Source organism: Aspergillus ambiguus (assembly GCF_047715705.1).
Source record: "Aspergillus ambiguus strain CBS 117.58 unplaced genomic scaffold BDV59scaffold_5, whole genome shotgun sequence".
Lineage (NCBI taxonomy): Eukaryota > Fungi > Ascomycota > Eurotiomycetes > Eurotiales > Aspergillaceae > Aspergillus > Aspergillus ambiguus.
Window position 1 is genome coordinate 783,801 of NW_027395518.1, and position 25,943 is coordinate 809,743.

Consider the following 25,943-nt stretch of genomic DNA (forward strand, 5'->3'; position numbering starts at 1 on the left):
TACCGTCCCACCGGCCTCTCTTCACCTGTCGCATTGCTTTTTCGCGTCGCTGATCACTCACCTCTGTTTCCTTTCCTTTCCTTTTCTTTTTCTTCGGACGAGATACCCCTTTTCTTCTCTTCGTTTCCTGCCCTCTTCCTCGGATTCTTCCCGATCTGGCCGGTCCAGGTTGTATATACCCGTCGTCAACCGTATATCTCCTGCGTTTTCGCTCACGTCAACCCGCCTCGACTGTATCTGCGCCTTCCCTACGATTTCACATCTTAAATGGACGCTCTGGTTAAAAAGCCGCCCCCCTCGACAGTTCTCGACAGAGCCTTATCAACGTGTCCGGCTGAGCCGCAATGCCCCTGCGTGATTACTTCTCCGGACCCTCTTATGGCACAATCACCCACATGGAGGAACAAACAGAAGGAGACCGTCTCCTTCATGCCGGCTACGAGAGTGAAGGCCATGGCAGTGAAACGACATCGGACGATTCCGTCCAGGAAGGCGTGAGGAAGATCGAAGCAATCAGTTTGACGTGGACAACCCGGTCGCTGGTGGTGGCCTACTTGAGGTGTGTCTCGACCCTCGGTGCAATCTGGTAGTCGGCTTACTGACCGTCTTCAGTATTTTCCTCATGGCCTTCTGCACCTCCTTGGAGGGCCAGACGACCATGTCCCTCTCCGCCTACGCCACTAGTGCTTTCAGTAAGCATTCGTTGATCTCCACCGTCCTTGTGGTCCAGAACGTGGTGAATGGTGAGAACCGTCCCTCTGCCTTCTTTTTCAATCCGCTGACCGTCGCCGCAGCCGTGATCAAACCGCCGATGGCCAAGGTGGCCGACGTCTTCGGTCGCTTCGAAGCCTTCTGCGTCTGTATCCTCATCTACATCCTGGGTTATATTCAGATGGCGGCCTCGACCAATGTCCAGACCTACGCCTCGGCCCAGATCTTCTATTCTGCCGGCTCGACCGGTTTGCAGATCCTCCAACAGGTCTTCATCGCGGATAGCAGTAGCTTGTTGAACAGGGCTTTCCTGGCGCTCTTGCCGGAATTTCCCTTCCTTGTGACGGTCTGGATCGGACCCACGATTGCCGATGCCGTGCTCCGCCACCTATCCTGGCGCTGGGGCTACGGGATGTGGTCCGTCCTCCTGCCGGCTTCGTTCCTGCCCCTAGCGCTGTCCTTGCTTCTCAACCAACGAAGAGCCCGGAGGTTGAATCTGATCAAGGCTCGATCGCCACGGCGCCGGGGCTTGGTCGAGACCGCCCGTCGCACGTGGTATGACCTCGACATGTTTGGTCTGATTCTCCTGTCGGCCGCTGTGACGCTGATTCTGGTCCCTTTGACTCTGGCCGCCAATGCCAAAAATGGATGGAAGAACAATAGTATCATGGTGATGATTGGGGTCGGGGTCGTTTGTCTCTTGGCTTTGCCGTTATGGGAGACTTCCAAACGTCTCGCACCGAAGCCTCTCTTGTCTTTACACCTCCTGAAACAGCGGACGGCCCTCGCGGGCTGCTTTCTCGCCTTCTGGTATTTCAGTAGGTCCCCCTCCCGTGCATCCTCTGCCCTCTGCCCGGTCTAACCGCATCCAGTGGCGTTCTACTTTTCCGTTCAGCCGTATCTTTACTCTTATCTTCAAGTTGTTCAGGGTTACGAAGTTGCCACGGCCGGCCGTGTCACGCAGACCTTTGCGTTTACTTCGACGATTGCTGCCTTTTTTGTGTCCATTTTGATCAAGTATACCCGGCGATATCGCATTTATGTCACCGCAGGATGCGTGATTTACATCTGCGGGTTGTTCCTGATGTTGCTGTACCGCAAGGAGGGCAGCTCCCCGGCGCAGATTCTGGGGACGCAGATCGTGGTCGGATTAGGGGGTGGATTGTTGAACGTGCCGGTGCAGCTGGGGGTGCAAGCGTCGGCGAGCCATCAGGAAGTCGCGGCGGCGACGGCCATGTTCCTCACGGCGATGGAGATGGGCGGAGCCGTCGGGGCGGCCGTCTCCGGGGCGATCTGGACGCACAGCATCCCCCGCAAGCTGCTGGAATACCTGCCGGAGGAGAACAAGGCGGATGCCAAGGAGATTTTTGGGAAGCTGACCAAGGCGCTCTCCTTTCCGATGGGGTCGCCGGCGCGCATCGCCATCAACCGGGCGTACCAGGAGACAATGAACAAGCTGTTGGTGCTGGCGCTGATTGTGACGATCCCGTTGATCCCGTTGAGCCTCCTGATGGTGAATTACAAGTTGGATGAGGTGAAGACTCACGGGAAGCGGCACCAGTCGGAGGATGAGGAGTTGGAGGTGGATCCTGGGCTCCTGGCGCCGGAGAGCGAGTCGGAGGGGGACGACCATGCGAAGCAAACCTGAAGGGATTCGGGAAAGGGACGACTGGAATGTACATTGCCTGAAGGGGGGTTGGGAAGAGAATATAGAGTGATGTTGACGACGAAACAATTGGAATGAATAGATGAAATTGATGTGACGAGGGTTTGGTACTCGTACGGAGTCTAGGCCATTGGGGGGCACGCGAGTGATTGGCCCGTTAGCGACATAGTCGAAGGCTGGGAGAAGGACGGTAGAAGTATTCTCGTGGAGGATCATAAGAACACATCCTCTAGTATATGATACAGAGTATTTCGGGAATAGAAAATATGCAAATAGTATCGTTGTATCTATACTCCGGAGGGCGTAAATCCTCAATTTACCACAAGGCCAGAAACGGTGTGTCTCCATCTGTCGGGGTCTTTTAGTCAGTCCCGTCCCAATAATCGGCCACTCCACCACCCGCTCCCTCTCTCTCTTCCTCCCCTCCTCTTCCTCCTCCTCTGCCTTCTCTGCCTCTGCTCCTCAACCTTCCTTTCTTCTCCCCGTCCAAACTCCCTCTCGTCACCATCATCTCTACCTCTCCTCATCCAGCTTGATTTCTCCCATCACTCACACTCTCTTCTTCCCCCCCCTCTCTCCCTTCTCTCTCTTCTCTCCCCTATCCTCTCCTCGCCTGTCTCTCTCACCGCATCTTGTTGAACTTGCTTCGCGTCTAGACACCATCCATCTCCCTTCATCTCCCTCTCCCTCGCCTCTCCCCTTCGTCGCTTCTTCCTCGCTCCTTCACCATGGTCGTCGCCACAATCAAGTATGTTGTCTTCCGATCCGCTCTCGTCCCGTCCCGCTGCCTCAATTCCCTCTTCCCCCCCCCCCCCCTCCCCCTTTCCCACTGCCTCTACCTCCCCCTCTCCCTTTTATTTCTGACCTCGGATACTTCTCCTCAGCTGCAAGGACCCGTGTCGCTAATCTTTCTCCTTTCAGGTGTGTCGTCGTTGGAGACGGTGCCGTCGGAAAGACTTGTCTCCTCATCTCCTACACAACAAACAAATTCCCGTCCGAATATGTCCCTACCGTCTTCGACAACTATGCCGTCACCGTCATGTAAGTCGACGACCCGATCTGCGCCTCCGCTTATCCTTCCTCTCGCGCGTCGTCCCATGGACCCCGCTGACTCGATCAGGATCGGTGATGAACCCTACACGTTGGGCCTGTTTGATACCGCCGGTCAGGAGGATTACGATCGTCTGCGTCCCCTCTCCTACCCTCAAACCGACGTCTTCCTGGTGTGCTTCTCCGTCACCTCCCCCGCTTCCTTCGAGAACGTGCGCGAGAAATGGTTCCCCGAGGTCCACCACCACTGCCCCGGCGTTCCCTGCCTCATCGTGGGCACCCAGACCGATCTGCGCGATGACCCCGCCGTCCGCGAGAAGCTGGCCCGTCAGAAGATGCAGCCCATCCGCAAGGAGGACGGTGATCGCATGGCCAAGGAGCTGGGCGCCGTGAAATATGTCGAGTGCTCCGCCCTGACTCAATATAAGCTGAAGGATGTTTTCGACGAGGTGAGTGCCATCTCTCCCAGGAGGGGGCGTCGACTAACCGTCCCACAGGCCATCGTGGCCGCCTTGGAGCCGGCGCCGAAAAAGAAGTCCAAGTGTGTCTTGCTGTAATGGGTCGCGTCGCCCTCCCCGTCGCATGTGGTCCGATTGAAAGATGTGAAGCGTACGAAATCCTGTCTTGGGATCTCTGAATAATTGTGATTTTCCATGGGCCCGTCTCCGTCACCGTTTCGTATGGCGCCCCTTCTGACTCTCCTTACCCTGATACCCTGAGATTCCGACCCGGTCGCAGACGCGTGATGACGACTCATCCTCTTTCAGCCGGTTTTCTTCCCACCCCCCTTTTTTCTTTCTCCTCGCGCCCGTTGTCACCTTTTCTCTGCCCTCCCCTCCCGACTTTTCCCTTCCACTGTCTATTTTCGATTCATTTTACCTCTCATCGTCTCTACCGGCGTTGGAAGTCGAGGCGTCTTCTCTTTTTGGCTGGCTGATGGTTTGATCTGCTTCTTCCATATTCTCGATTCCTGTCTCGTCTGCGCTGCGCCCATTCCTTTTTGCTGTGCCGTTTGTTTTACCCTACTCCGGGGCTAGATAGCGCAGATCCAACAGTGATGACCATATTCGAGCACCATGTCTGTAGCTGTATCATCATTCGTCTGTTCGACGCAAGGGTCGAGACCAATTCATCAATTCATCTATCTACATCCCGCATCCACTGTACAGGTCTCTTCGTGTCGTCATATCACATTTACAGTTCGTCCTTGGCCTCCTTCGCCGCGACCGGCTCCTCCACGCTCTCCTTGCGGCCGTACCAGCCGCCGAGGTCCTGGCCGGTGCCGGCCTTGACCATGCTGGTGATGATCTCGAAGGCGACCTGGGCGGCGGCCAGGGCGGTCGTCTCTCCCTTGTTGTCGTAGCTGGGCGACACCTCCACAATATCCGCCCCCACCACGTTCAGCTTCTCGATGCCCCGCAGGATGCGGATAAACTCGCGGGTGGTCCATCCACCGGGCTCGGGGGTGCCCGTGCCCGGGGCGGTGGCCGGATCCAGCACGTCAATATCCACGGACAGATACACGGGCTGGTCGGGGTCGAGGCCGACGCGCTCGATGATCTTCTCGACGATGCCGACGGGACCCCCCAGCTCGTCGATGTCATCGGCGTGGATCCGCATAAAGCCCTGCTCGGGCCCGGGGTTGGTGTAGTCGCCGTCGTCGACGCCCGTGAGGCGCGTGCGCAGACCGGCATGCGCGGACGTCGCGTTGCAGATGAGTCCCTCGCGGCTGGCCTTGTGGAAGAAGCTGCCGTGGTTGAACTGCGTCTGCTCCGACTGCCAGTACGCCGAGTAGCGCACGGGGTTCCAGGTGTCCAAGTGCGCGTCAAAGTGCAGCACCGTGATCGGCTTCCCGTACAGCTGGTACAGGGCGCGCAGCGCCGGCAGCGCCACGCTGTGGTCGCCGCCCAGCGTCACGAGCTTTGCGCGCCCCGCGCTGATCCCCTTCGTGCCCAGCGGCGAGTCGGCCGCCGTCACCGGCCCCCGCGACCCCAGCTCCAGGAACGCTTCGTACATCTGTCGCTCCGCCAGCCCGTTGTCGAACGGTGTGATCGGGATGTCCCCGCAGTCCTTCACCGTCGCCCACGAGCTGTACGGGTTGATCCCGGCCCGCGTGTTGTACGCCGTGCCGGCCATCTGGCGGGCGCTGGCCGCGCGAATGGCCCGCGGTCCGAACCGCGCGCCAGGTCTGTAGCTGACGGCGGTGTCGAACGGCGCGCCGATCACGGCGATGTCATAGTGCTCGTCCGGCTCGACGAGACACTTGACGGGCTTGAGATGCGCGAAGCTGGCGATTCCGGAGAAGGTGAACTTTGGGGGGGAGTGTCAGTGGCGGTGTGGTTGGGGAGGAGGAAGGATATTTCATACCTCTTGGTCCCATTTCTTCAGTAGTTCCGCGCGGAGATGCTCGGGGACGACCTCTTCGTTGTCGTGGTGGGCGTGGGCGAGTGCCGTGCCGGCGAGAGCCAGCAAGCCGAGCCACTTCATGTTGGATTTTGTGTACGGTAGAGAGGGGTTTGAGAGGAGAAGAGGAGAAGAGGAAGAGAGAGAGAGAGAGAGAGTAGAAGTACTTGTGTATCTTTATTTGAGAAGAAAAAGTGGGCCGCTCTGACGTCGTCGTGCAGACCTTCCCTTTCGGGCAACCAGCACTGACTAAGCCGGCCCTACCACTCACCACTGTTTCTTCCCTCTACCACGGTCTACTGCGTCTCTATCTACTTCCACCGCTGTCCTTCTACACACCTCTATTATTTCCCCCACTCGCAATGCCATGCGTCGTGTCGTCGTGACCGGTCTCGGTGCAGTCTCTCCCTTGGGAGTCGGTACGTTCTTCTCTCGGCCCCGTTCTCCGTGCTTTGTTCTCTGCACTATATGCATATCACCTCTCCTGCCAACTTCCTTTTGGAGACTTCCCCGTGGTCTCCACATGCCCGGGAAAGGCAGTTGGACACGATCCTCACCCCGCTCACGCCTACAGGCTTCCGTCGCACCTGGAACCGTCTCCTCGACGGTCACTGCGGAATTGTGAATGTCCGCCATCGTGATGTCCGCTTCGCCGATTTGCCCTGTCAGATCGCCGCCGTCGTTCCGTCCGGTGCGCGTCGCGATGGTGGATGGACGGCGTCCGAGTGGCTGAGTAGAGATGTATTTTGTCTCGTCAAGTTCCCTGCGTAACCCATCTAACCATGGCTGTCATGTAGGAGGAGCGCAAAACGGCCCGCTTCGCCCAGTACGCTCTGGCAGCGTCGGAAGAGGCCCTGCAAGATGCAGGTTGGATGCCGACGACGGTCGAGCAGAAGGAGTCGACGGTGCGTGGTGATCTTGCCGTCCACCTCACGCAACGCTAATGCGGGTCAGGGGATCTGTCTGGGCTCGGGGATAGGCAATTTCGATGAGGTGTACGATACCGTCGTCGCCTACGACAAGGGGGTCTGTCGCCTTCCTCCGTCACGCCATGACCGCCATTGACATCTCCTAGGGATATCGAAAGGTCTCGCCGTTGTTTGTCCCCAAGCTGCTCATCAACCTCGGGGCCGGCCACATCTCCATGAAATATGGCTTCATGGTGTGTACCATGCGGATCATCCTCTGGTCTCTTCGCGTGTTCTGACTCCGCAGGGCCCCAACCATGCCGCCACGACGGCCTGCACCACCGGCGCGCATTCCATCGGAGACGCCGCTCGCTTCATCGCTTGCGGCGACGCGGACGTCATGCTCGCCGGCGGCGCCGAGTCGTGCATCCACCCCCTGGCCATCGGCGGGTTCGCGCGAGCCCGCAGTCTCGCAACGAGCTACAACGACTGCCCCGAGAAGGCGTCGCGGCCGTTCGACGCCGACCGCGAGGGCTTTGTGGTGGGCGAAGGCGCCGCCATGGTGATCTTAGAGGTGCGGTTGTCGTGAAGCGGTGGTGGGTGACTGGTGACATGGTACGCTGACGGGCTCGACTGCAGGAACTGGAGCATGCCAAGGCGAGAGGCGCCCATATCTACGCCGAGTTGAAGGGCTACGGCTGCTCCGGCGATGCGCACCACATGACAGCGCCCAAGGAGAACGGAGAGGGCGCCCTCCTCGCTATGAAGAAGGCGTTGAAGAACGCCCAGCTCCCGCCCGCCGCCGTCGACTACGTCAACGCCCATGCGACGTCCACGGTCGTCGGCGACGCCGCCGAGAACGCCGCCATCAAGGCCCTCCTGCTCTCGCCCGGCGGGAAGCAGAAGCCGGCGGATGTCAACATCAGCAGCACCAAGGGCGCCGTGGGCCATTTACTCGGCGGGGCGGGCGCCATCGAAGCGCTCTTTACGATTCTGGCGGTCCACGAGGTATGCACCTGTGTTTGGTGAACTTGCGAGGCGCTGTGCCTAACGATAGGTAGAATGTGATGCCTCCGACGGTGAACCTCGAGCGGCTGGCGGAGGGATTCGACTGCAACTATGCGCCGCGGGAGGCGCAGGAGCGCCGGATTGATGTGGCGCTGACCAACAGTTTCGGATTCGGGGGAACGAACAGTAGTCTGTGCTTTGCGAGCGCTGACCCCGTGTAGATATATAGCACATAGCGTTCTACATAGTGTATTATATTATATTCCCTTCGTGACGACTTGTGCCTACCTGGCACTAGCAGGGACGCTGGGTGATGGATGACCAACCGCCCACGTGACCACACCCGATGCGGAGCCCCGAACGATCGAATTACGGGGATCCAGAACACCCCATCGCATCGGCAACTGCTCATACCTCACCATCACTTCATCTCTGGACCCGCCTGGCTGCTGGTTCAGATCCCTCTCTCGACCTGTTCCTGTGATCATTGGTCCTGGTTCTTTGGACGGCCCGCATCCTGGGCTGATTGGACGCCGCGTGGTCCGATATGGCTGCCAACGGCGACAGCGGTAGAGGTGCGTCTATCGTTGTTTTCTTTCCTAGGAAAAGGAGAAGCTGACGGTCAGCGCAGGCGCAGGCAGTCTGGTTAATGCGTCGGGGTACAAGTATTCAGAGAAGGACACGAAACCGGGGAAGATCAAGCTGAAGAAGGCGGCGAAGCTGGGGGGGAAGAAGAAGAACGACGGTATATCTCCGACCTTCCGATCCGGTTCCCGCGGTATTCCCCGGGAGCGAAAATGAACAGCCGCTGACTGAAGAAGACCCAACGCCCGACTCGCCCGGCTCCTCGCCTATCCTCCCCGACCTCGACGAGAAGACGCTAGCTGCGTTCCCGACGGGCAAACCGCGCGAGGAGGACCACCTCGAGACGGTCGTGTGCAAGACGTGCAAGCGGCCCGTGCTGAAGGTCACGGCGGCGGAGCACATCCGCGGCTGCATCAAGGCGAAGCAGGAGAAGGCGCGGCGGAAGAAGGAGGCGCGCGACGCGGCCAACCGGGCCAAGGAGAAGAGCGAGGGCAAGGACGGCGACGAGGACGCCGACGGGGGCGGCGAGGATGCGATGAAGGGGCAGAAGAGCGCCAAGAAGAGCGCCGTCAAGGGCATGGCGGACGACGGCACGAAGAAGGGCAAGAAGCGCAAGGCGACGGGCGACGGCGCCGGCGGCGCCGGTGGCGACGACGACAAGGACGCCAAGGAGCCCAAGAAGAAGAAGAAAAAGGAGGAGCCCAAGCCCAAGGCGCCCAAGCCCAAAGGCCCCGTCGATGTCGAGAAGCAGTGCGGTGTGACCTTGCCGAATGGCGCCCAGTGCGCGCGCTCGTTGACCTGTAAGAGTCATTCGATGGGTGCGAAGCGCGCGGTGCCTGGCCGGTCGTTGCCGTATGATATGTTGCTGCAGGCGTATCAGAAGAAAAACCAGGCGAGGCAGCAGAGTGCGTTTTCTTCCTTCCTTTCTTTTTTCCCTTTTACGTCCTTGGTTTGTTTGGATAGACTGCTAATGTCGAGCAGAAGCCGCGATCGATGCCAACGCTCCGCTCCAGGATGACCTGGATAATAACGGTCCCGTCGACTCGGACGAGGAGAAGGATGCCGTCATGGCCGCTATTACGCGGTCCCACCCCCAGCCGCTGGCCACCCATACTCTCATCTCTTCCAAGAAGAAGTACCAATATGTTCGCATCAAGGAGATGCTCTCGCATGCCCTGGGCGGGGCCCGCGGTGGGGGTCTCTTCTCGACCGGCGACATGTCCCCGCCCATGGATGGGAATCTGTTCCAGCCCGCGGAAGACATCAACCTGTCCCCTTCGCTTCCTACGAACAACGGTGTCCCCGCGGACAGTGGCTCGGGCGATGGGACGACCCAGACCCCGGCATCAGCCGCGAGAAATCTCCCGCTTACGACGGGGAGTTCTTGATGTGAGGGCTTACGGGACGAGACGAGTCATGACGGTTGTATACTTTCTGTTCTGGGTCTGGGTGGACGTGCATTTGGTTGTTTCGGTTGTGTGATACCCCGGAGTTACTGTAGTGTTGGCGTGATGTATATTCGGATGAATGGAGTGTTTATAGATGTCGAGATATACACTGCGTAGTTGTAGTTGTAGTTGGTGGATGCGGAATGCTGCCTCAGGCACCACACCTCCTGCCGCTTTGTCTCATCCTCGTGATCCGCCATCCTCCCTCCTCTCACCTCTCCCTCTCGCCTCATCTCCACCGTCACTGCGGATCTACAGCTCTTGCGCCTACGGGCGAGAGCTCCTGAACTATACGAACCCCTCCAGCCCGACATAGCGCCCTTCGCGAAATCTCCACCATCCCCCCGATCACCTACCCAACCACCATGAGCAACTCCGTCCCCGATCTCGATGCCGTCGGCATCAAGGCCGAACCGGACCTGGCCGACCAGTTCCGTCGCGAAGTCGCCGCTCTGCTCGGCCGCAATAATCTCAACTTCCCCGGAGCCCAGCCTGTCAGCTTCTCCAAGCGCCACCTCCACGAGCTGCAGCGCGAAGATTACTACGTCTGCGAGAAAACCGACGGCATCCGCTGTCTCCTCTACTTTGCGCGGGGCGACCCAGACTCGGACATGCAGGAGATCCACTATCTCATCGACCGCAAGAACGACTACCGCTACGTGCCGGGGCTGCACTTCCCGCTGCCGGACGACGACACCTTCCAGTCGTTCCACGTCGACACGCTCGTGGACGGCGAGCTGGTCAACGACACGTACGAGGACGGCACGCAGCAGCTGAAATACCTCGTCTTCGACTGCCTAGTGCTGGACGGACAGAGCCTGATGCATCGTACGCTCGACAAGCGGCTGGCCTACTTCCAGGAGAAGGTGCTGAAGCCGTACAACGCGCTGTACCAGCGGTTCCCGGAGGAGAAGCCGCACCGGGTGTTCGCGGTCGAGGACAAGTCCACGCAGGTCAGCTACGGCATCGAGATGATGTTCCGCGACATCATCCCGACGGTCAAGAAGATCCACGGCAACGACGGGCTCATCTTCACCTGCCGCAGCACCCCCTACCGGATCGGCACCGACGAGCACATCCTCAAGTGGAAGCCCCCCAGCGAGAACACCATCGACTTCCGCATGCGCCTCGAGTTCCCCCTGCTCGAGCCGGACTCGGACGACGAGGCCGACGGCCTCACCGACCCCTACCCGGACTACGACGCCCTCCCCATCGCCCACCTCTTTGTCGGCCTCAACGCCAACGAGTACCGCCACTTCGGCGAGATGTACCTCACCCCGGCCGACTGGGACGACCTTAAGGCCCTCAACCTGCCCCTCGACGACTCCATCGTCGAGTGCTACAAGGACGAGCACGGCCGCTGGCGCTTCCACCGGCTCCGCGACGACAAGGCCGATGCCAACCATATCTCCACTGTCGAGAAGGTCCTGCAGAGCATCGAGGACCGCGTCACCGAGGATGATCTCATCCGCGCCGCGCCCGCCATCAAGGCCGCCTGGAAGAAGCGCCAGGCCCAGATGGCCTCCGAGGACGACGAACGGAAACGGCGCGTCCGCCAGGGCCCACCGGCGCCGGCTAATGGGAGTGGCGTCAAGCGGAAATTTGAAGAGTCGTAGTTCTTTTTCAGTGGGGTTGTTTCTGGGCCAAATTCTTCTTGGTTATGCGAGGCGCTGGGCGTTTTGTCTTATACATGGGTGCTGGGGCTGGGGCTGCTCAAAACGGTTTGTCTACTGTATCTAGTCCGAGGGATTTCTCCCTCGTTACTTTTTTTTTTTTTTCTCCCTTTGTTTTATTGCCATTCCGGCTGGTCATGACACATCCTTCGGAAGAGATCCAACATGATACATTGAATGGGTAACTGCACTAGAAAAGACACAAATCATACATGCACGCTTATCGTTTCTTGATGCTCACGTCGATGTTGCCGATCGCCCACGCCGCCACGAACACCGTCAGGAGTCCCGCTGTGATGGTCATGGGCTTGCGCATGCCGTCCCAGAAGGAGTAATCGTACGTCACCTGCCCGCATTAGTACAGTAGTCTTGAGGAGTGAGGGGCAGGGGGGCCCTTACCAGGAGCTGTGCGTCGCGGGCCTCGTCGGACAGATTGTCGACGGTCAACGTGAGGGCGGTCCGTCCCAGGGTATCCATGAAGGTCTTATGAGGGGAGAGGGAGGCCTTGATGTTAGCGGGGTTGGGCAGGCCGTTCGAGGTGTTCTTGTCGACGAGCTCGTAGCGCACATTACGCGCCCCCTCCGGCAGGATGACGCGCACGACGACGGTCTCATACTGGACGCCCTCGGACACCTTGGGGCCCTCGAGGAAGGGCACCTTGAGGACGTAGGCGGAGTCGGAGACGGCGCGCAGGAACGAGGCGAGCTGGTCGTTCCAGCCGATGCGGAAGCTGTAGTTCCAGCCGCCGAAGACGGGATAGCGCGGCTTGAGCTCAAGGGAAGCGTCACGGCTGGGCAGCCGGCCGGGGCGGAAGCGGCTGGTGGAGACGTTGCCGATGTCGTCGATGAAGTAGGGGTCGACGGCGCCGGGCTTGAGCGGGAAGCGCAGCTCGCGGATGGCCGACGACGGCATCTGCTGGAAGTTGGCGATGGTCCACTCGACGCGCGAGAATTGCGTGGCCAGCGCCGACCCGTTATTGCGCAGCCAGTAGCGCTCCTCCGTCGCCAGGTTGCCGCCCCAGTGCGACACCTCCACGTCGCGCTCCACCCGCGATGCCGTGATCACCGGCTTCGTGAACTCGTACCGCACCGTCACCGGGTACGTGGCGCCGGCGGCTACGCCCTCGTACGGCCCGTACGTGTACGACGTGCCCTGGCGCTCCGGGTCGGCGCCGGACTTCAGCCCGGACGTAGCGGTGTAATCGGGGACGTTGGTGCTGGGCAGCTTGAGCTTGGTCTTCTGCGTGGTCGTCTGGTAGGCGGACGGCGTGTACGCCGAGAAGGAGTAGCTGAGGTACTGCTTGTCGGACTGCTGGATGGCGGCAGGCCGGGGGCTGAGGGTGTTGAGGATGTAGTAGGAGATGCCGAGGGTGAGCTGTGACTTGGGAGCGAGCGGTTCGGGGAAGTCGATCACGAAGTATTGGACGTCGCTGGGCGTTTACCGGGTTAGTATCGAGTCGAAGCAACCGTCGCGCCGTCATCAATTGACGCCATCGACAGACTCACCTTGGAGCCTCAACCAGCATTGAGTCCACCTCAAAGCGTCCCTTCTCTGGGGCCTTCTTGTCGCGCACCTCGAGGCCACCGACCTTGTCGAAGACCTCCGAGGGCATGGCCAGGTAGTAGGAGCTGCGTGGCTCGGTATCGACATTCTCGACGACGACATTGATAGTCTCGCGGACGTAACCCTTCTCGAGATTGGTGTTCCGCACCAGATTGACGTTTTTGAAGGCCGGCGGGGGCGTGAAATCCGCCGGCGTCGACTCAGCAGCGCATGCAAGACTGGTAAACAGTCCGCAGACGGCGGCAATGGCAGTAAACGGCCTCATTGTGGGGGGAGGAAGGAGTGGTCTATTGCCGTAGACCGCACCGAGGGCTTCTCACCAGGAGAAGATATGTCAATGGGGAGGACAAGGCGGATGGAGACAACGATGGAGGGAGGGAGGGAGAAGAGAGCGAGGTTGTATAGAGATGTCGGCGTGATGCTGAGGTGGCCTGCCGCCGGCTTAGTCAGCGCCCATACTTCCGCCCGATTTCTCCGCATCTTATCAGCTCTCCGTCTCTTCGCTTCCCTTCTCCCCGAGCTTTGGGTTCGTTCTCGTTGCGGTTCAGCTGGTAGCTCTATCAGAGGCGACCCTGCCATCATGCTCTGCTCACGGGCTGCGGCTCGACTCCCCCGAGTCTGGGCAAAGCGTCCTATCGCTCTCCCCGCACGCCGCTATCACAGCCTCGATCAGAACAGGTTCCTCAAGGTCTCCGAGGAAGTTCGCGATGCCGTCGCTACAGGAAAGCCGGTCGTCGCTCTGGAGTCGACCATCTACACTCACGGTACGTCTGTTGCCTGGAGATAGGGTGAACCGCACTGATCGACGATAGGATTCCCATATCCCGAGAGCGTCGCTCTGGCCTCGCTCCTCGAATCCGTCGTCCGAGTCAATGGCGGCGTTCCCGCAACGATTGGCATTCTCAATGGCGTAGCACGCGTTGGGCTGAATGCAGAGGAGATCATCGAGCTTGCGTCAACCGCCGAGAAGAAGACCGCGTTGAAGGTATCCCGGCGGGACTTGGGGTACATCTGTGGCTTGGTACTTGTTCGTCTACAATCTCCCAACGGTGGGTGCTAACATCGCTAGGGGCTGGCTGGGAAGCATCTTCATGGCGGCACCACCGTCTCAGGGACGATGATCTTGGCTCATATGGCTGGAATCCGTGTTTTTGGCACAGGGGGTCTTGGTGAGTATCTCCAATCCGTATATAGAAAGACTACTAAACCTGTCTAGGTGGTGTCCACCGCGGTGGAGAGAACTCTATGGATATATCTGGTGCGCATATTGGCCATGATCGAATGGATATAAACTGACCGGAACTAGCCGACCTGACGGAGCTCGGACGCACCCCCGTTGCGGTCATCAGCTCCGGGTGCAAGAGCTTCCTCGACATCCCCCGGACTCTCGAGTACCTCGAAACCGAAGGCGTATGTGTCGGCACATTCGCTGACGGTCGTTCAGGTTCCGTGGACTTCCCAGCGTTCTTCACGCGTGACAGTGGCGTCAAGAGCCCCAAGGTCATCCGGGATGAAGCAGAGGCTGCCGCTATAATCTGTATGCCTTGTATTTTCTATACCACTCTCGGCCCTACTAACGCCTCCAGATGCCCAATCCAAGCTCCCCCTCTCATCAGGAATGCATTTTGCCAATCCAGTCCCGCTGGAGCAATCCATCCCCCAGCAGGAAATGGATGCCATTATCGAAGAAGCCATTCGCCTCGCAGAGACAGAAGGCCACAGTGGCAGTGACAACACGCCATTTATCCTGGGCAAGATCAAGGAGCTCAGCGGCGGAAAGAGTGTCGTCGCCAACCGCGCCCTGGTCGAGGCGAACGTCAAACGAGCCACCACCGTCGCCGTGGAGCTATCCAAGCTCGAACGGTCCCTGGGCCAGCACAAGGCGCAGTAAGTTAGTTCCCCTTCGCTAACTCGGCATGACCCTAATTTCGAGAATGGTCCCAGACACATGCCCGCAATATCCGAGACCATGAGAGCTGACCGCACGACTGAGGCAGAGCCGCCGCTCCCCGCAACCACTAACGGCCCTGCCGCCGAAGCCGCCCAGGACGAGGGCAAAGCGGGCATCCTCGTTGCCGGGTCTCTAGCCATCGACCTCTCCTGCGACTACGTCCCTCCGGCGGGCGACCGACACGCCGCGCCGCTCCCGTCGACGTCCAACCCAGCCGCCATCGGACAGAGCGTCGGCGGCGTGGGCCAGAACGTCGCCCTCGCCGCACACTACCTCGGTGGCTCCGTCCACTTCTGCAGCGTCGTCGGCGACGACCTCAGCGGCCGCACCGCCCTCGCCACTCTCCGGGACGCAGACCTCCCCACCAGCGGCATCCAGATACTCCGCAGCGCCCGCACAGCGCAGTACGTCGCCGTCAACGACGCCAAGAAAGACCTAGTGCTTGCCATGGCCGACATGGGGATCATGGAGGCGCCGGAGCAGACGCTGCCCTTCGCCGACGTCTGGGAGCCGCTGGTTGCGCGCACCCAGCCACAATGGGTTGTCGTCGACGCCAACTGGACGCCCGGCGTGATCGCGCGGTGGATGGCCGTCGCGCGACGGCACGGCGCACGCGTCGCCTTCGAGCCCGTCTCCACGGCCAAAAGTCGCCGGCTCTTCGGCCGCGGCCACTCCGACGCCCCCATCGGCCCGGCCGACTGCGTCCCGCACCACGCCGTCAGCCTCGCGGCGCCGAACCGCTTCGAGCTGGCAGAGATGTACACGGCCGCGCGCGAGGGCGCGCTCTTCGAGTCCGACGGCTGGTGGCGCGTCATCGACGCCATGGGCATGTCAGCCGCGGGCTCGCGCGACCGCCTCGTCGCCATGACCTCCGCCGAGCTGGTCGACCGCGGCGTCCCGCAGCAGACCATCCAGCTGCTGCCGTACATCCCGTGCCTGCTCACCAAGCTGGGCGCGCAGGGCGTGCTCGTCACGCAGCTGCTGCGGCCCGGCGACCCGCGGCTGACGGCGCCCGAATCGGCCCCATATATCCTCTCCCGGGGCACGGCGGACGCCGCCGTCGTCGGCGGCGTGTACATGCGGCTGTTCCCGCCGGCGGCAGTGCTGACGGGGGAGGAGATTGTCAGCGTCAACGGGGCGGGCGATACGCTCCTGGGTGCGGTGGTGGCGGGGCTGGTGCGGGGGGCGTCAACGGTCGAGGAGGTGATTCCGCTGGCGCAGATGGCCAGCGTGCAGACGTTGAAAAGCGCGGGGGGCGTGAGTCGGGAGATAACGAGCTTGGCCTCGAGAGGCCGCCAGCGAGCATGACAGGAGGCATGGCATGTACATATACATTATGATTTCTAAGTAAGGGTTTATTTATAGGTACGTACGTGACGAACAACGGGTATCAGGGAAAAGAAATGCAGTCACGAGAGAACCCGGTCCACCCCCTCGGCCCCCACAACCGGCAGCCGTTGCACCTCGTCACTCCCCGCGCGGTTCGGCCCCGTGGGCGTGAACCCGGCCGGCACGAGCCGCGGATCCAGCAGGCCGATCTGCACCAGCACGCTGGCCTGGTCCCAGTAGATGTTGTGGCGGGCCAGCTTCCCCGCGACAAAGCTGGCCATCATGACCAGCGGGACGCGCACGTCCTTGTTCGTCGGCGGTACGCCGGGCAGCAGCCACGGGATCTCCTCAGAGTGGGTGAAGGCGAGGAGCAGCTCGTCGACGATGCGGTCGGTGCCGAGGGTGCGCGACAGCAGGCGGATGGACTGGGAGGGCGGGCCGGCGGGGAAGAACTGCGTGGTATAGAACGAGGCGATCTCTCGCGGGGAGGAGCCTGCAAGCGAATGAGCACATGGACATCTACATATATATGTATTTGGGGGGGATTGTGGGGAGAAGAATGGCAACATACCCCCTTCCATGGTGGGAACGCAATTCACCGACGGCGTTTCCTGTAACCCTACAGAGCGATCCTCCTCGTCTGCATCGCCCAGGCTCCATCCCCTGCCGCTCCCGACCATCATGTGCACGGCATCGGCGGCGCGGTCCTCGTCAGCGTCGGCATTGGGGGTCGTGGTGGAAGCCTGACGGGCGACCAGGTTCCGCCAGTAGCCCTCCCAGAGGGTCTCGACCTCGGGGATCTTCCAGTTCCCACCAGGCCAGCCGAATCCCCGCTTGAGACAGTCGAGAGAACGGCTGAGGGCCAGGCGGGCGCTGATGCGGTCGTAGGCGGCGGCGGAGGGCTCGGCGAAGCCCGGGGCGGACTCCGGGTAGAAGAAGAAGTGGCAACTATGGCGCTTCTTGCTGGGGTGGCTGCCGTAGTCGTCCCAGAGAGTTGGGGCTTGGTGACCTGGCAGGTGGATTTGAATGGGCAGCAGCGAGAGGGAGGTGTAGTCGGAGGCGGTGGACGAGGAGGTCATGGACGGGGGGATCTGGCAGCGGGTGAAGGGGCTGGAGCAGGCGCTGGCGCTGGTGTGTGGGTAATAGGTGACCAGGGCGCAGAGACGGGGGAAGGGGTTGGTTGAGCTGGTGGATTGGTGGTGCAAGGCGAGGAGGAGCTGGGCGGGCTTGTTGTAGGCGAGGATGGCATACCGCTCGCCGGGCTCGAGGTCATCTTCACGCTCGTGGATGAGCTTCTCCAGATCCTTGCGATCGCGGTCCGAGTCATCGTTGCTCCCCGGGAAGGGCAGATACTCGACGGTGAAGCCTTCGGCCTCGAACCGACGCAGGATGAGGGGGTCACAGCTGGGGCTGCTGGAGGTGATGTAGAGCCGTCGCAGGGCCGAGTCGGAGTCCTTCTTCGCGCTGAGCAAGGGGGATTTGGGCGGCTGCAGCGGAGTCGCGCTGGAGGAGCTGCTGCGTCGCCGGTGGAAGTGCTGGCGAAGACGATCCATGATGGTTGCTGCCGGGTATGACGTACTCTATAATTGAATGGACGTCGGGCGTGGATGAGGGCAACAATGTAGCAGCAGGGGACGAATATTTATATCCCCCCGATGAAAACTCGTCCGACTCCCCGGTCGAATAACAGCTGATCGGTCCCTTGCTGGCGCTGGGCTGACGTCGACGAGTTGTTGGCATTTCTTGTCTGTGGAGCCCTCCGATGGCATCCGTAGGGCTGAATCAGGCATGTCGCCGGGGGGGAAAGCCAAAAAACCAAGACTGAATTCCGGTCTCTATGGATATCTCTATCACGCTAGACGCTCGGCAGACAAAAAAAGAACGCGCAATCAATCAATCAATCAATCAATCAGAAGGTCGTCAGCCACCGATGCTGCTCCTGGACCTCGGCTGGACTCGCTTCACTCTCCGCCAGATACCGCACATATGCCGGGCGCTGGAGACTCTGCCGCGCAACCTCACAGTCGACCCGGATATCCTCGATCAGCGCCTCAGCCGACACGTAGTCGAATTCGGGACGAATGTATCCCAGGATCAGCAGCTTGAGTGACGTGCCGTAGAAGTCGGGGAGCTTGTGGAAGGTAACTTGGCCGGGCTGGCCGGTCGCGGTGGGCGAGGGGGCGGAGAGGGGAGGCATAACGTGGATTTCCTGCCGACGGTTCATTAGTTTTAGCCGATGTGTGTTGTCTTGTCGACATGTTGCTTTCTCTCCACGTACGATCGATCGTGTCGTGTTCTTGTAGAACGGATTGTAGCCGATGCTCAGCACGGCGGGAAGGACCTGCGCGCTCGTCGAGGGCACCTCGCTCTGGGCTGGGTTCAGGGCGACCACGCCGTAATACACGCCCACCTGGAGGCCTGGGTACGCGGAGAGACCGTCGGCGGGGATGTTGGCGGTGGGGATTCCGAGCTGCGAAATCAGCCTTCTTGTTCCATCCGGCGTCTTCTTCTTTCGATGCAGCGCACCGACGGCCAGGTTGGATGTATCATCCCTCCGTCTGTATGAGAAGGGGACGTGTAGATCGGAGCGGAGTGGCATGGCGGGCGTACCTCTTTGCTACCCCGCCCAAAGCCCTTGATGACAGGGCCGGCCAGGCGAATGGGAAAGGGAGACTCGGGGCCGGAGTCTGGGCCGGCGATCGGCTCACGAGGAGTATCTGGACGCATTGCTGATATGTTCTGGGCGGTTCTGGGGGAGCTGGGAGAGGTTGTCGGAGAAGTCGGAGGGTCGCGATGAGAGAAGCGGGAGATAACGGGAGTGGTGCCTGAGGCAGAACGGATATACATCAATACCTCGGAGTGCAGCCTGGCATCTCGTTCCGGTGTTCCAGACATTCGGTTTACAGATGGTGTCCTCAATGGCACCCAGAAAATAACCAGTGAACAAGTCACTTGATCCCAAAACCAATGGATATATACAAGAACCCAGATGAACGTGCAAACCAGTCCAGTTACACAACAGGAAGCTCTATAGACAGCTCCAGGGAATCATACAAGAAGAACATATGTACCAAAATGCAAGAAGCCAACGCATACCAACAAAAGCAACCAAGAGCCCATTTTTTTAATCCTCCCGGGTATGAAGATAAAAGCCAGAGAATGACAACCGATTAACCGAGGAAGTATGTGCAGCCGTGACCCATAATACAATGAGAAACCGGAATCAACTCAAATGCATGGTAGAAACTATAGGTCGTCAGCAGGTGTACCGCAGCCGCGAACGCCGCACCAGGGGAGAACACTCACATTCATCACAATCAGCATGGGAATGTCAAACACATCTCGCTTCACTGTCCAGCAGTATGCGCACTCCACCTTGCCGTCCTTGAACCCCAGCTGGTTCATCCCGGCTTCGCTGGCAATGCCGCCCTTGCGCAGGTGGCTGTTCCATTGCTGGTTGTCGTCCGACGGCGCAATCTCCATATCCTCCTTCGTCTTGTACTTCAGCAACTTGCAGGTCGTCATGACGCTGCCGCGGGAGTCCCCAAACGCCAGCCGGGCAAAGTCCTCGTAGAACTCCACCACGCTGTCGTCGTCCAGCAGCTCGGCCAGGAACACCGGCTGCGGACGGCCCGGCGCGAGGCTCTCCGTGACCGACGACCCCCGGGGGGTAAAACTGCGCGAGGAGGCGCCGGACCCGGGAACGGACGAGCCGCCCGTGTTGACGTTCAGGTTCGGCTCCTTGCCCAGCAGCACGTCCTTCTTCCACCCGGTCAGGATGCTGAATTCCTTGCCCACGGCGGCGATCTCCCCGGTGCGTCGACAGACGATCGTTGGGGTGCCACACGCGTTGATGAAGTCCTCATACTCCCAGAGCGTCCGCTGGAAACACTTCTCCATGAAGATCAGGTCGTCTCGGTTCAGGGTCTTGGTGGTCGCGATGAAGGACGGACGAATGGACGCCAAGGCTTTGGCGATCTGGAGAGTCTTCTGCGGGGAAAAGCGCCGCTGGATGCAGGCCGTGAGATTGTGGAAGCGATTCGTGTAGGCGTACGGCTCCTTGACGCTCTCGTAGATGGACGACGGGTTCCGCGGGCGTCTCTTGGCCCCGATCTGGAGGCTTTGATGTTTCAAGCTCGGGGTCGAGATCGTCGGCCGCTGGCCGTTGGCCAGACCATTCGACTTGGTCATCGCGTTGTTGAGCGCCTGGTCCTCAAACCCGCTGGTCATCTGCGGGCTGGTCGTGGCGCTGGGACTCGCGAAATTCGGACCACTTTCGATGGTGAACGCGTGCGGCGCATCGGCCTTGGACAGATGCCCTGGGATGACGCTGCCGGACGGCGGGTAGACGCCGCCCACATTCACATGCGCTTGGCCCGCGGCTTGTCCGGCGGGCCATTCGTTCAACAGCGGGTCGCCGTACATGAAGGGTTGCTGGCCACTCGGGCTTTCGCCAAAGCCCGGCGCGCCCGTGATAGGGGTATTGGAGAACTGGGCCGAGCCGCTTCTCCCCATGGACCCGCGCTGCGTGGCCGAGTCACTGGGGGAGTCGCCGGCGCCCGTCGCCATGTGCCCCAGCATGCCGAATTCCAGGGCGCCGTATCGATTCTCGAAATTCATGCTGGACAGGTCGAAGTTGAACAGGGCGGGGTCGCTCGGGTCAAAGAGGGCCCCCGCGAAGGGGTTCTGCGGGTTCGGGCCGGAGGAGACGCCCGTGGTGTTGTTGGGCGGCTGTTGGCCCACGGAGGGCAGACTGTTGTTGCGCGCGGCCGGGTTGGTCTTCAGGCTGAAGGTGGGCGACACGGGAGACTGGGAGGGGAAGGCATTCTGGTTGATGGGGTTTTCCTGGAAGACATTGTAGGAGGTCGACTGGGGGGTGGGATAGAAGTTCGCTCCGGCGTTTTGGGGGGGATTGGCGTTCACCGCATTCGCGCCATTGCGCGACAGAGGCAGGTTGTTGCGCATGCTGTTGCCGTTGTAGAAATTTCCGCCGACGCCGGGCATCAGCGCCCCATCCGGCGCATCATGAAGATACTTGGCCTTCTTTCGCACGCCGTCAGTGCAAGCGTCTTGCAGACCGCGTTTGATGCAGCGCTGACATGGTCTCTCATCCCCTGCGCGAGCACGAATGGTCAGTATGGCAGGGATGCGATCGGGGCGGCCAACCGAGCCGGGGGAAACGGAAGTTTAGCATACCGCACGTCAGATGCGCCCGCTGACAAGCGAAGCAAGCCCTGCGAGCTTTCTTCCTCCGCGGACGAGAGGGATCCTTGGCGTTGGAGGCGGGTTTCTGGCCATTCTCGACGGGCGCATTCTTGCTCCCGCTGTCGGTCTTCTTGGACAGGTCGGGCTGTTCAGCAGCAGGGCCGGCATCGTTCCCGGCCCCACTGCGATCTGCCGGGGCAGCGGATGGCTGATTCTCCTGGGATTCCACCTTCATGTCGACATGAAACGGGGAACGCGAGGGATGGGAAAGGGGGAGGAAAGAGATCGAGAGAGGACTGATGACGGTAGCGGAGAAGAAGGTTGCAGCAGTCAGTGATGAGAGAGGCGCCGTTGCCACCTGATTCGTCGGAAGAGGACAAAACCGCCGTGTCGCGACCGCGAACCAGCGCACCGCTTGGGATCCAGATTGGCAATTCACCACCACTGAGACGGGAAGATTATCGTCCGGGGGTTGTCGAGAAGCGGATTTTTGGCGAGAGACCGCATAGAATGAGATGGATGGGTGAGGGTGAGGGTGAGTGGGAGGGACCTTGCTGACCGAGTGGGAAGGGAGTCGTAGGTGACGGACCGAATCGGTCTGCGGTCTTGTTTCTTCTTTCGTTTTCTTCCTTTTGTTCTCCTGAGGATCTTGGAGTGTCTTGGAGTACCTTCGAGGGAAACAGCAGCCGATGGATCACGCAGGGCGGATTGACAACAGAGGAAGCGTGAGTGGAGCGAAAGGCTTTTTGACGGGAACTGCGGGGAAGAAAGCGGCGAAGGGGAGAAACGAGAGAATTGGCAGAGACCGGGTAAGAACATCCACTGAGGAGAGACTGATGAGGAGGAGGAGGAGGCGGAGGAGGAAGAGGGGGAGGGGAAGAGGGGAGATGGAGATGGAGAGAGAAGAAGAGGAAGAGAAGAAGAAGAAGAACTGGTGGAACGCGGGGGAAGAGGTAGACACGCGACTGACCTCTGAGTTTGTATACTTGACTAAGAATATAGTCCTAATAATATTGTTTATTATCTTATAGTAATATAATAGGAAATATAGGAATCCGTCATCGTCTACTCGGGCATGTGAGCCAACACTGACAATATAACGCGACCACTACCACGACCACTACCTACAACACCTGTACAGACAGACAGTATTTCCACGTGCAAATATCCGAATCTCCTCCAATCACTGGCCGCTTCCCCCCAAATGAGCCATTTTCCAGACCTCGGGTCTTTTCGGATTTTCTCTCGCGCACCATCCGTCTTCCCCCGGCATCTGCTTCTCCTGCCTCGGCTGAACAACTACGCGGTATACCTTCATGACTTCCATGGCTATTACAAGGTATATATCCCCTCGTATCGCATACGGCGTTCAGTCCTCTGCATTCTGATCTGGACCAGCTCGTGTCCTTCCGCCCCCTTCATTTCGAGTCTATGCGCACCGCCTCGGTACCTAGGTATCAACCAATACCTGAACTGACGAACGCACATGCATGTGCGGCTGGTTCCCCCGGGGTTGATGTAGGGTAGCTCAATTCAGAGTAGATTGACAGGAGACTGCCTTCCCCATATGCCCCCTGTACCCCATACTGAAGAGCCCTGCGGCAACCCGTAGTCCGCTCTCGGCAATCCGATCTCCCCCCGTCCTACGTCGGCATACCTAAATAGTACCGTACTCGATTCATTCTATACCGTACCCCAGACACTGGGATCCATGTACCCTGTAATATGTACGATAGTCTATGCAATCAATCACGCCGCCGCGTACCGACTCTTCTTTCGAATCCGTCCGCCGTACCGGAAAAATATATACCTATCAATCATCTCGTTAGTCCCGACGCCAGCCAAAAAGCAAAGCACGGCGCATGTCAGCCAGCGCGCACCACATGGCCATGCAAGGGGGTCCCCTCCACCCACGCAGGCACCCAACTATACACCACCGAGAACGGACCGAAGGGAGAACTTACGGGAATGGGAGCATGACCAGCGTGAGGAACGCCAGCAGCGTCGTCGCCCAGTGGTAGCCCAAGTTGTTGTACACTGCAGGGCCCATTAGCACCGGACCGAAACCACCCACCATCATCTCACTCACTTTGAATGCCAAACAGCGGGAACACCCCGCCAAACGTGGAGCGAGTAAACGAATTCGCCGCCAGCGCACTGGCGGCGTACGTGGGATACGCATCCACCAAGAAGGTGAAGATACCCGAGTAGACAAGGATCGTCCTGGAGGACGAGCAGGGATGTCAGCTTGCATCGCTCGCCACGAACAGATGGGTACACGCACCCCGCCCCGAAGAACGCGCTGCCGATAATAGGCACAATCCAATGAACATGCGGGTAGATGGTCCACGCAAAGATGAACAGCCCAATGGTGACCAGCGGGCCTCCGAGAATCGCTACGCAAGACAACTCGTTAGCGGACCGGACCCCATTAGAGAACGGCGGGCGTTGGTTGTACAGCGTCCGCCCCCGGGGGGGGGGAGGGCGCAAACATACCAGGGGGAAGGCGCCACTCCGGCTGCGGGTCGTCCATCCTCCCGCTGACCGTCTCGTGTTTCCGCTCCAGCTTGGCGTAGATGCGACGCCAGACCGGGTCGGACAGAATCGCAAACAGCATGCCAACCGAGAGCCCGATGAACACCAGCCCGCGCTGCCACAGGTCCATGCCGTACACGTTCTGGAACACCAGCTGGAAGGCCCCGAAGAACAGGTACAGGATGCCCAGGAGGATGGCGGAGAAGATACAGAGGTTCAGGCACATCGGCTCCAGCGTCAGAAGCAGGACAGGCCGGTAGATGGAGCGCAGGACGGTCTGGGCGACGGACCGGTCGAGCTTCTCAATCGGCGCCTGCCATCGCTCCTCGCCCGTCTCCTTGCGGAGTTTCTGAGCCTTGCGACGGAGCAGCCTGGGGAGGGATCAGCACAGGAGACCACATTGGCACAGCTCCGTCCGGGTCGCCGGACTTACACGGGATGATAGGTCTCCGGGACGAAGACGACGATCGACACCAGGATCACTCCCGACCAGATCAGAAGAACGTAGAACGTCCAGCGCCAGGTCGTAAACGAGTTGATGAATCCACCCACCCTGCAGGCTGTCAGCGAGACCAAGACCACTTTCATCCCATGCCGTCGACTCCCTTACACAGGTCCCACCACGGGGCCCAGAAACGGACTCGCCGTGTAGATCATCATCGGCGCACTGAGCTCGTTGCGATTGAAGAGGTCACCGACAGTGCCGCCGGCGACACTCAAGAAGGCGGAGCCCGACAGGCCATTAAAGAACCGACAGACGATCATAGTCTGGATGTTCTGCGCGACGGCACACGGGATGAGCCAGATGAGAAACAGCGTGAAGGAGATGATGTAGATATATCTCCGGCCGTAGAATTCCGATAACGGCGACAGGAACAGTGGGCCAACACCTGAGAGAAGCGTCAGGAAAACGGAGCCAACCAACAGGGAACATCTCCAGATCCTACCCAGACCCCAGATGAAGAACGACAGGCCCAGCGTCGCCACGATCCGCGAGCAATCGAACGCCTGCGTCAACTGATCATAGGTGACCGTATACATGGACGAAGTGCACGTGCTAGAACAGAACCGTGATCAGCGATCAGCGTCCAACCCCCATCCACCACAGCGTCCTATACTACTCACACACAGAGCGATCCCGTTGAGCAGATCACCACAATCAACCACCGGCGCAGCGTGTGGAAATTCCGCGGACACAGCGGGTCCTTCTCCTCCCAACCGACCAGGAACTGATCCTCCGCCGTTCGCCCCGCACCAGAGACCGTCTCCGCGGCCTCCTCGTCCACCGTGTGACAGCTATACCCATCATTCAGTGACCAACTGCGCTCGACGGGCCGGGACGACGTCGTGTGAAGTTTGTGCATGCGCTCATCATCGCCGTCGGCTGCGGGGGTGCTGATGGGCGCAAAGACGCCGTCGATCTCATCGTCGGACTTTTCCTGCTCGGGCACTGCTCTGTCACTCATCGGTTCGCTGGAGGTCGAGTGCGCACTGCTGCGCCGCTGTTCTGGATCTCTTGTCGCCATGAGACACGTTCCTGGAGGTAAACCACGGGGCGGTTAATACTGCATGAACGGTATCGGGAATGGGACTCGTCTAGGACTGTGCTCGAAGCGCGAGGTTAGGGCACAACGTCACCGAACTAATGCCAGAAGAACGCACAAGAATGTGCTCCCGATGCTTGCAGGGTTCGTCAAGCTCAGAGGGGAAAAGTGAACAGGGGAAGAGGGGGGAAACTGGAAAAATTCCGGCTGGTGATGACCTAAAGGCTTAGCTGCTGGAGCAGGTCTCCACCGCCAGAGTCAAGCAACGGAGATAAGCCAGAGGCCAAAAGGCGAAGCGAGACTGCTGGAAGAGAATGCTGATTAACAATATCGGCATCTCCGAAGCCGAGCATGACGAACGTGG

The 25,943-nt window shown here is 59.9% G+C and overlaps 11 protein-coding genes across 11 annotated transcripts; 5 read left to right on the top strand and 6 right to left on the bottom strand.

Annotated features, from left to right (window-relative positions):
• The first annotated feature begins 132 nt into the window (after window positions 1–132).
• Window positions 133–2,651, top strand: mirC (siderochrome-iron transporter MirC). Its single transcript, XM_073686978.1, has 4 exons — window positions 133–559; window positions 613–743; window positions 795–1,529; window positions 1,584–2,651. The coding sequence occupies exons 1-4, from the start codon at window positions 345–347 to the stop codon at window positions 2,357–2,359; spliced, it is 1,857 nt and encodes a 618-aa protein (XP_073551021.1). The 5' UTR covers window positions 133–344; the 3' UTR covers window positions 2,360–2,651.
• Window positions 2,652–2,735: 84 nt separating this feature from the next.
• cdc42 (Rho family GTPase CDC42) lies at window positions 2,736–4,316 on the top strand. The gene is made up of 4 exons (XM_073686979.1): window positions 2,736–3,125; window positions 3,299–3,418; window positions 3,498–3,876; window positions 3,925–4,316. The coding sequence occupies exons 1-4, from the start codon at window positions 3,106–3,108 to the stop codon at window positions 3,982–3,984; spliced, it is 579 nt and encodes a 192-aa protein (XP_073551022.1). The 5' UTR covers window positions 2,736–3,105; the 3' UTR covers window positions 3,985–4,316.
• A 305-nt stretch (window positions 4,317–4,621) lies between these two features.
• BDV59DRAFT_199462 (agmatinase) lies at window positions 4,622–5,914 on the bottom strand (the record flags this gene model as incomplete). Its single annotated transcript, XM_073693372.1, has 2 exons — window positions 4,622–5,737; window positions 5,795–5,914. 2 exons carry the CDS (start codon window positions 5,912–5,914, stop codon window positions 4,622–4,624), a joined length of 1,236 nt encoding a protein of 411 aa, XP_073551023.1.
• A 219-nt stretch (window positions 5,915–6,133) lies between these two features.
• On the top strand, window positions 6,134–8,014 carry BDV59DRAFT_172471 (putative beta-ketoacyl synthase (Cem1)). The gene is made up of 8 exons (XM_073688716.1): window positions 6,134–6,249; window positions 6,405–6,571; window positions 6,628–6,735; window positions 6,785–6,856; window positions 6,906–6,992; window positions 7,046–7,312; window positions 7,378–7,746; window positions 7,800–8,014. The coding sequence occupies exons 1-8, from the start codon at window positions 6,198–6,200 to the stop codon at window positions 7,965–7,967; spliced, it is 1,290 nt and encodes a 429-aa protein (XP_073551024.1). The 5' UTR covers window positions 6,134–6,197; the 3' UTR covers window positions 7,968–8,014.
• Window positions 8,015–8,293: 279 nt separating this feature from the next.
• On the top strand, window positions 8,294–11,395 carry BDV59DRAFT_191448 (mRNA guanylyltransferase; the record flags this gene model as incomplete). Its single annotated transcript, XM_073691901.1, has 6 exons — window positions 8,294–8,321; window positions 8,378–8,491; window positions 8,568–9,236; window positions 9,313–9,711; window positions 9,903–9,907; window positions 10,187–11,395. 6 exons carry the CDS (start codon window positions 8,294–8,296, stop codon window positions 11,393–11,395), a joined length of 2,424 nt encoding a protein of 807 aa, XP_073551025.1.
• Window positions 11,396–11,672: 277 nt separating this feature from the next.
• Window positions 11,673–13,280, bottom strand: BDV59DRAFT_191450 (dolichyl-diphosphooligosaccharide--protein glycotransferase subunit OST1; the record flags this gene model as incomplete). The annotated part of the gene is made up of 3 exons (XM_073691902.1): window positions 11,673–11,798; window positions 11,852–12,881; window positions 12,958–13,280. The coding sequence occupies 3 exons, from the start codon at window positions 13,278–13,280 to the stop codon at window positions 11,673–11,675; spliced, it is 1,479 nt and encodes a 492-aa protein (XP_073551026.1).
• Window positions 13,281–13,595: 315 nt separating this feature from the next.
• Window positions 13,596–16,274, top strand: BDV59DRAFT_199467 (pseudouridine-5'-phosphate glycosidase/carbohydrate kinase family protein; the record flags this gene model as incomplete). The annotated part of the gene is made up of 7 exons (XM_073693373.1): window positions 13,596–13,779; window positions 13,828–14,036; window positions 14,085–14,184; window positions 14,232–14,273; window positions 14,322–14,552; window positions 14,602–14,902; window positions 14,960–16,274. 7 exons carry the CDS (start codon window positions 13,596–13,598, stop codon window positions 16,272–16,274), a joined length of 2,382 nt encoding a protein of 793 aa, XP_073551027.1.
• On the bottom strand, window positions 16,144–17,896 carry BDV59DRAFT_172487 (dienelactone hydrolase). Its single transcript, XM_073688717.1, has 2 exons — window positions 16,867–17,896; window positions 16,144–16,788 (listed from the first exon to the last, which is right to left on the bottom strand). The coding sequence occupies exons 1-2, from the start codon at window positions 17,846–17,848 to the stop codon at window positions 16,376–16,378; spliced, it is 1,395 nt and encodes a 464-aa protein (XP_073551028.1). The 5' UTR covers window positions 17,849–17,896; the 3' UTR covers window positions 16,144–16,375.
• Window positions 17,897–18,122: 226 nt separating this feature from the next.
• Window positions 18,123–19,063, bottom strand: fmn1 (riboflavin kinase). The gene is made up of 3 exons (XM_073688718.1): window positions 18,906–19,063; window positions 18,574–18,765; window positions 18,123–18,504 (listed from the first exon to the last, which is right to left on the bottom strand). Exons 1-3 carry the CDS (start codon window positions 19,020–19,022, stop codon window positions 18,205–18,207), a joined length of 609 nt encoding a protein of 202 aa, XP_073551029.1. The 5' UTR covers window positions 19,023–19,063; the 3' UTR covers window positions 18,123–18,204.
• A 433-nt stretch (window positions 19,064–19,496) lies between these two features.
• Window positions 19,497–21,835, bottom strand: BDV59DRAFT_132032 (Zn(II)2Cys6 transcription factor domain-containing protein). The gene is made up of 3 exons (XM_073686980.1): window positions 21,492–21,835; window positions 19,602–21,409; window positions 19,497–19,541 (listed from the first exon to the last, which is right to left on the bottom strand). Exons 1-3 carry the CDS (start codon window positions 21,733–21,735, stop codon window positions 19,524–19,526), a joined length of 2,070 nt encoding a protein of 689 aa, XP_073551030.1. The 5' UTR covers window positions 21,736–21,835; the 3' UTR covers window positions 19,497–19,523.
• Window positions 21,836–22,645: 810 nt separating this feature from the next.
• BDV59DRAFT_172497 (MFS transporter) lies at window positions 22,646–25,936 on the bottom strand. The gene is made up of 10 exons (XM_073688719.1): window positions 25,698–25,936; window positions 25,161–25,637; window positions 24,983–25,092; window positions 24,646–24,925; window positions 24,469–24,588; window positions 23,997–24,406; window positions 23,785–23,896; window positions 23,590–23,723; window positions 23,465–23,537; window positions 22,646–23,310 (listed from the first exon to the last, which is right to left on the bottom strand). Exons 2-10 carry the CDS (start codon window positions 25,559–25,561, stop codon window positions 23,250–23,252), a joined length of 1,701 nt encoding a protein of 566 aa, XP_073551031.1. The 5' UTR covers window positions 25,562–25,637; window positions 25,698–25,936; the 3' UTR covers window positions 22,646–23,249.
• Window positions 25,937–25,943: the final 7 nt, after the last annotated feature.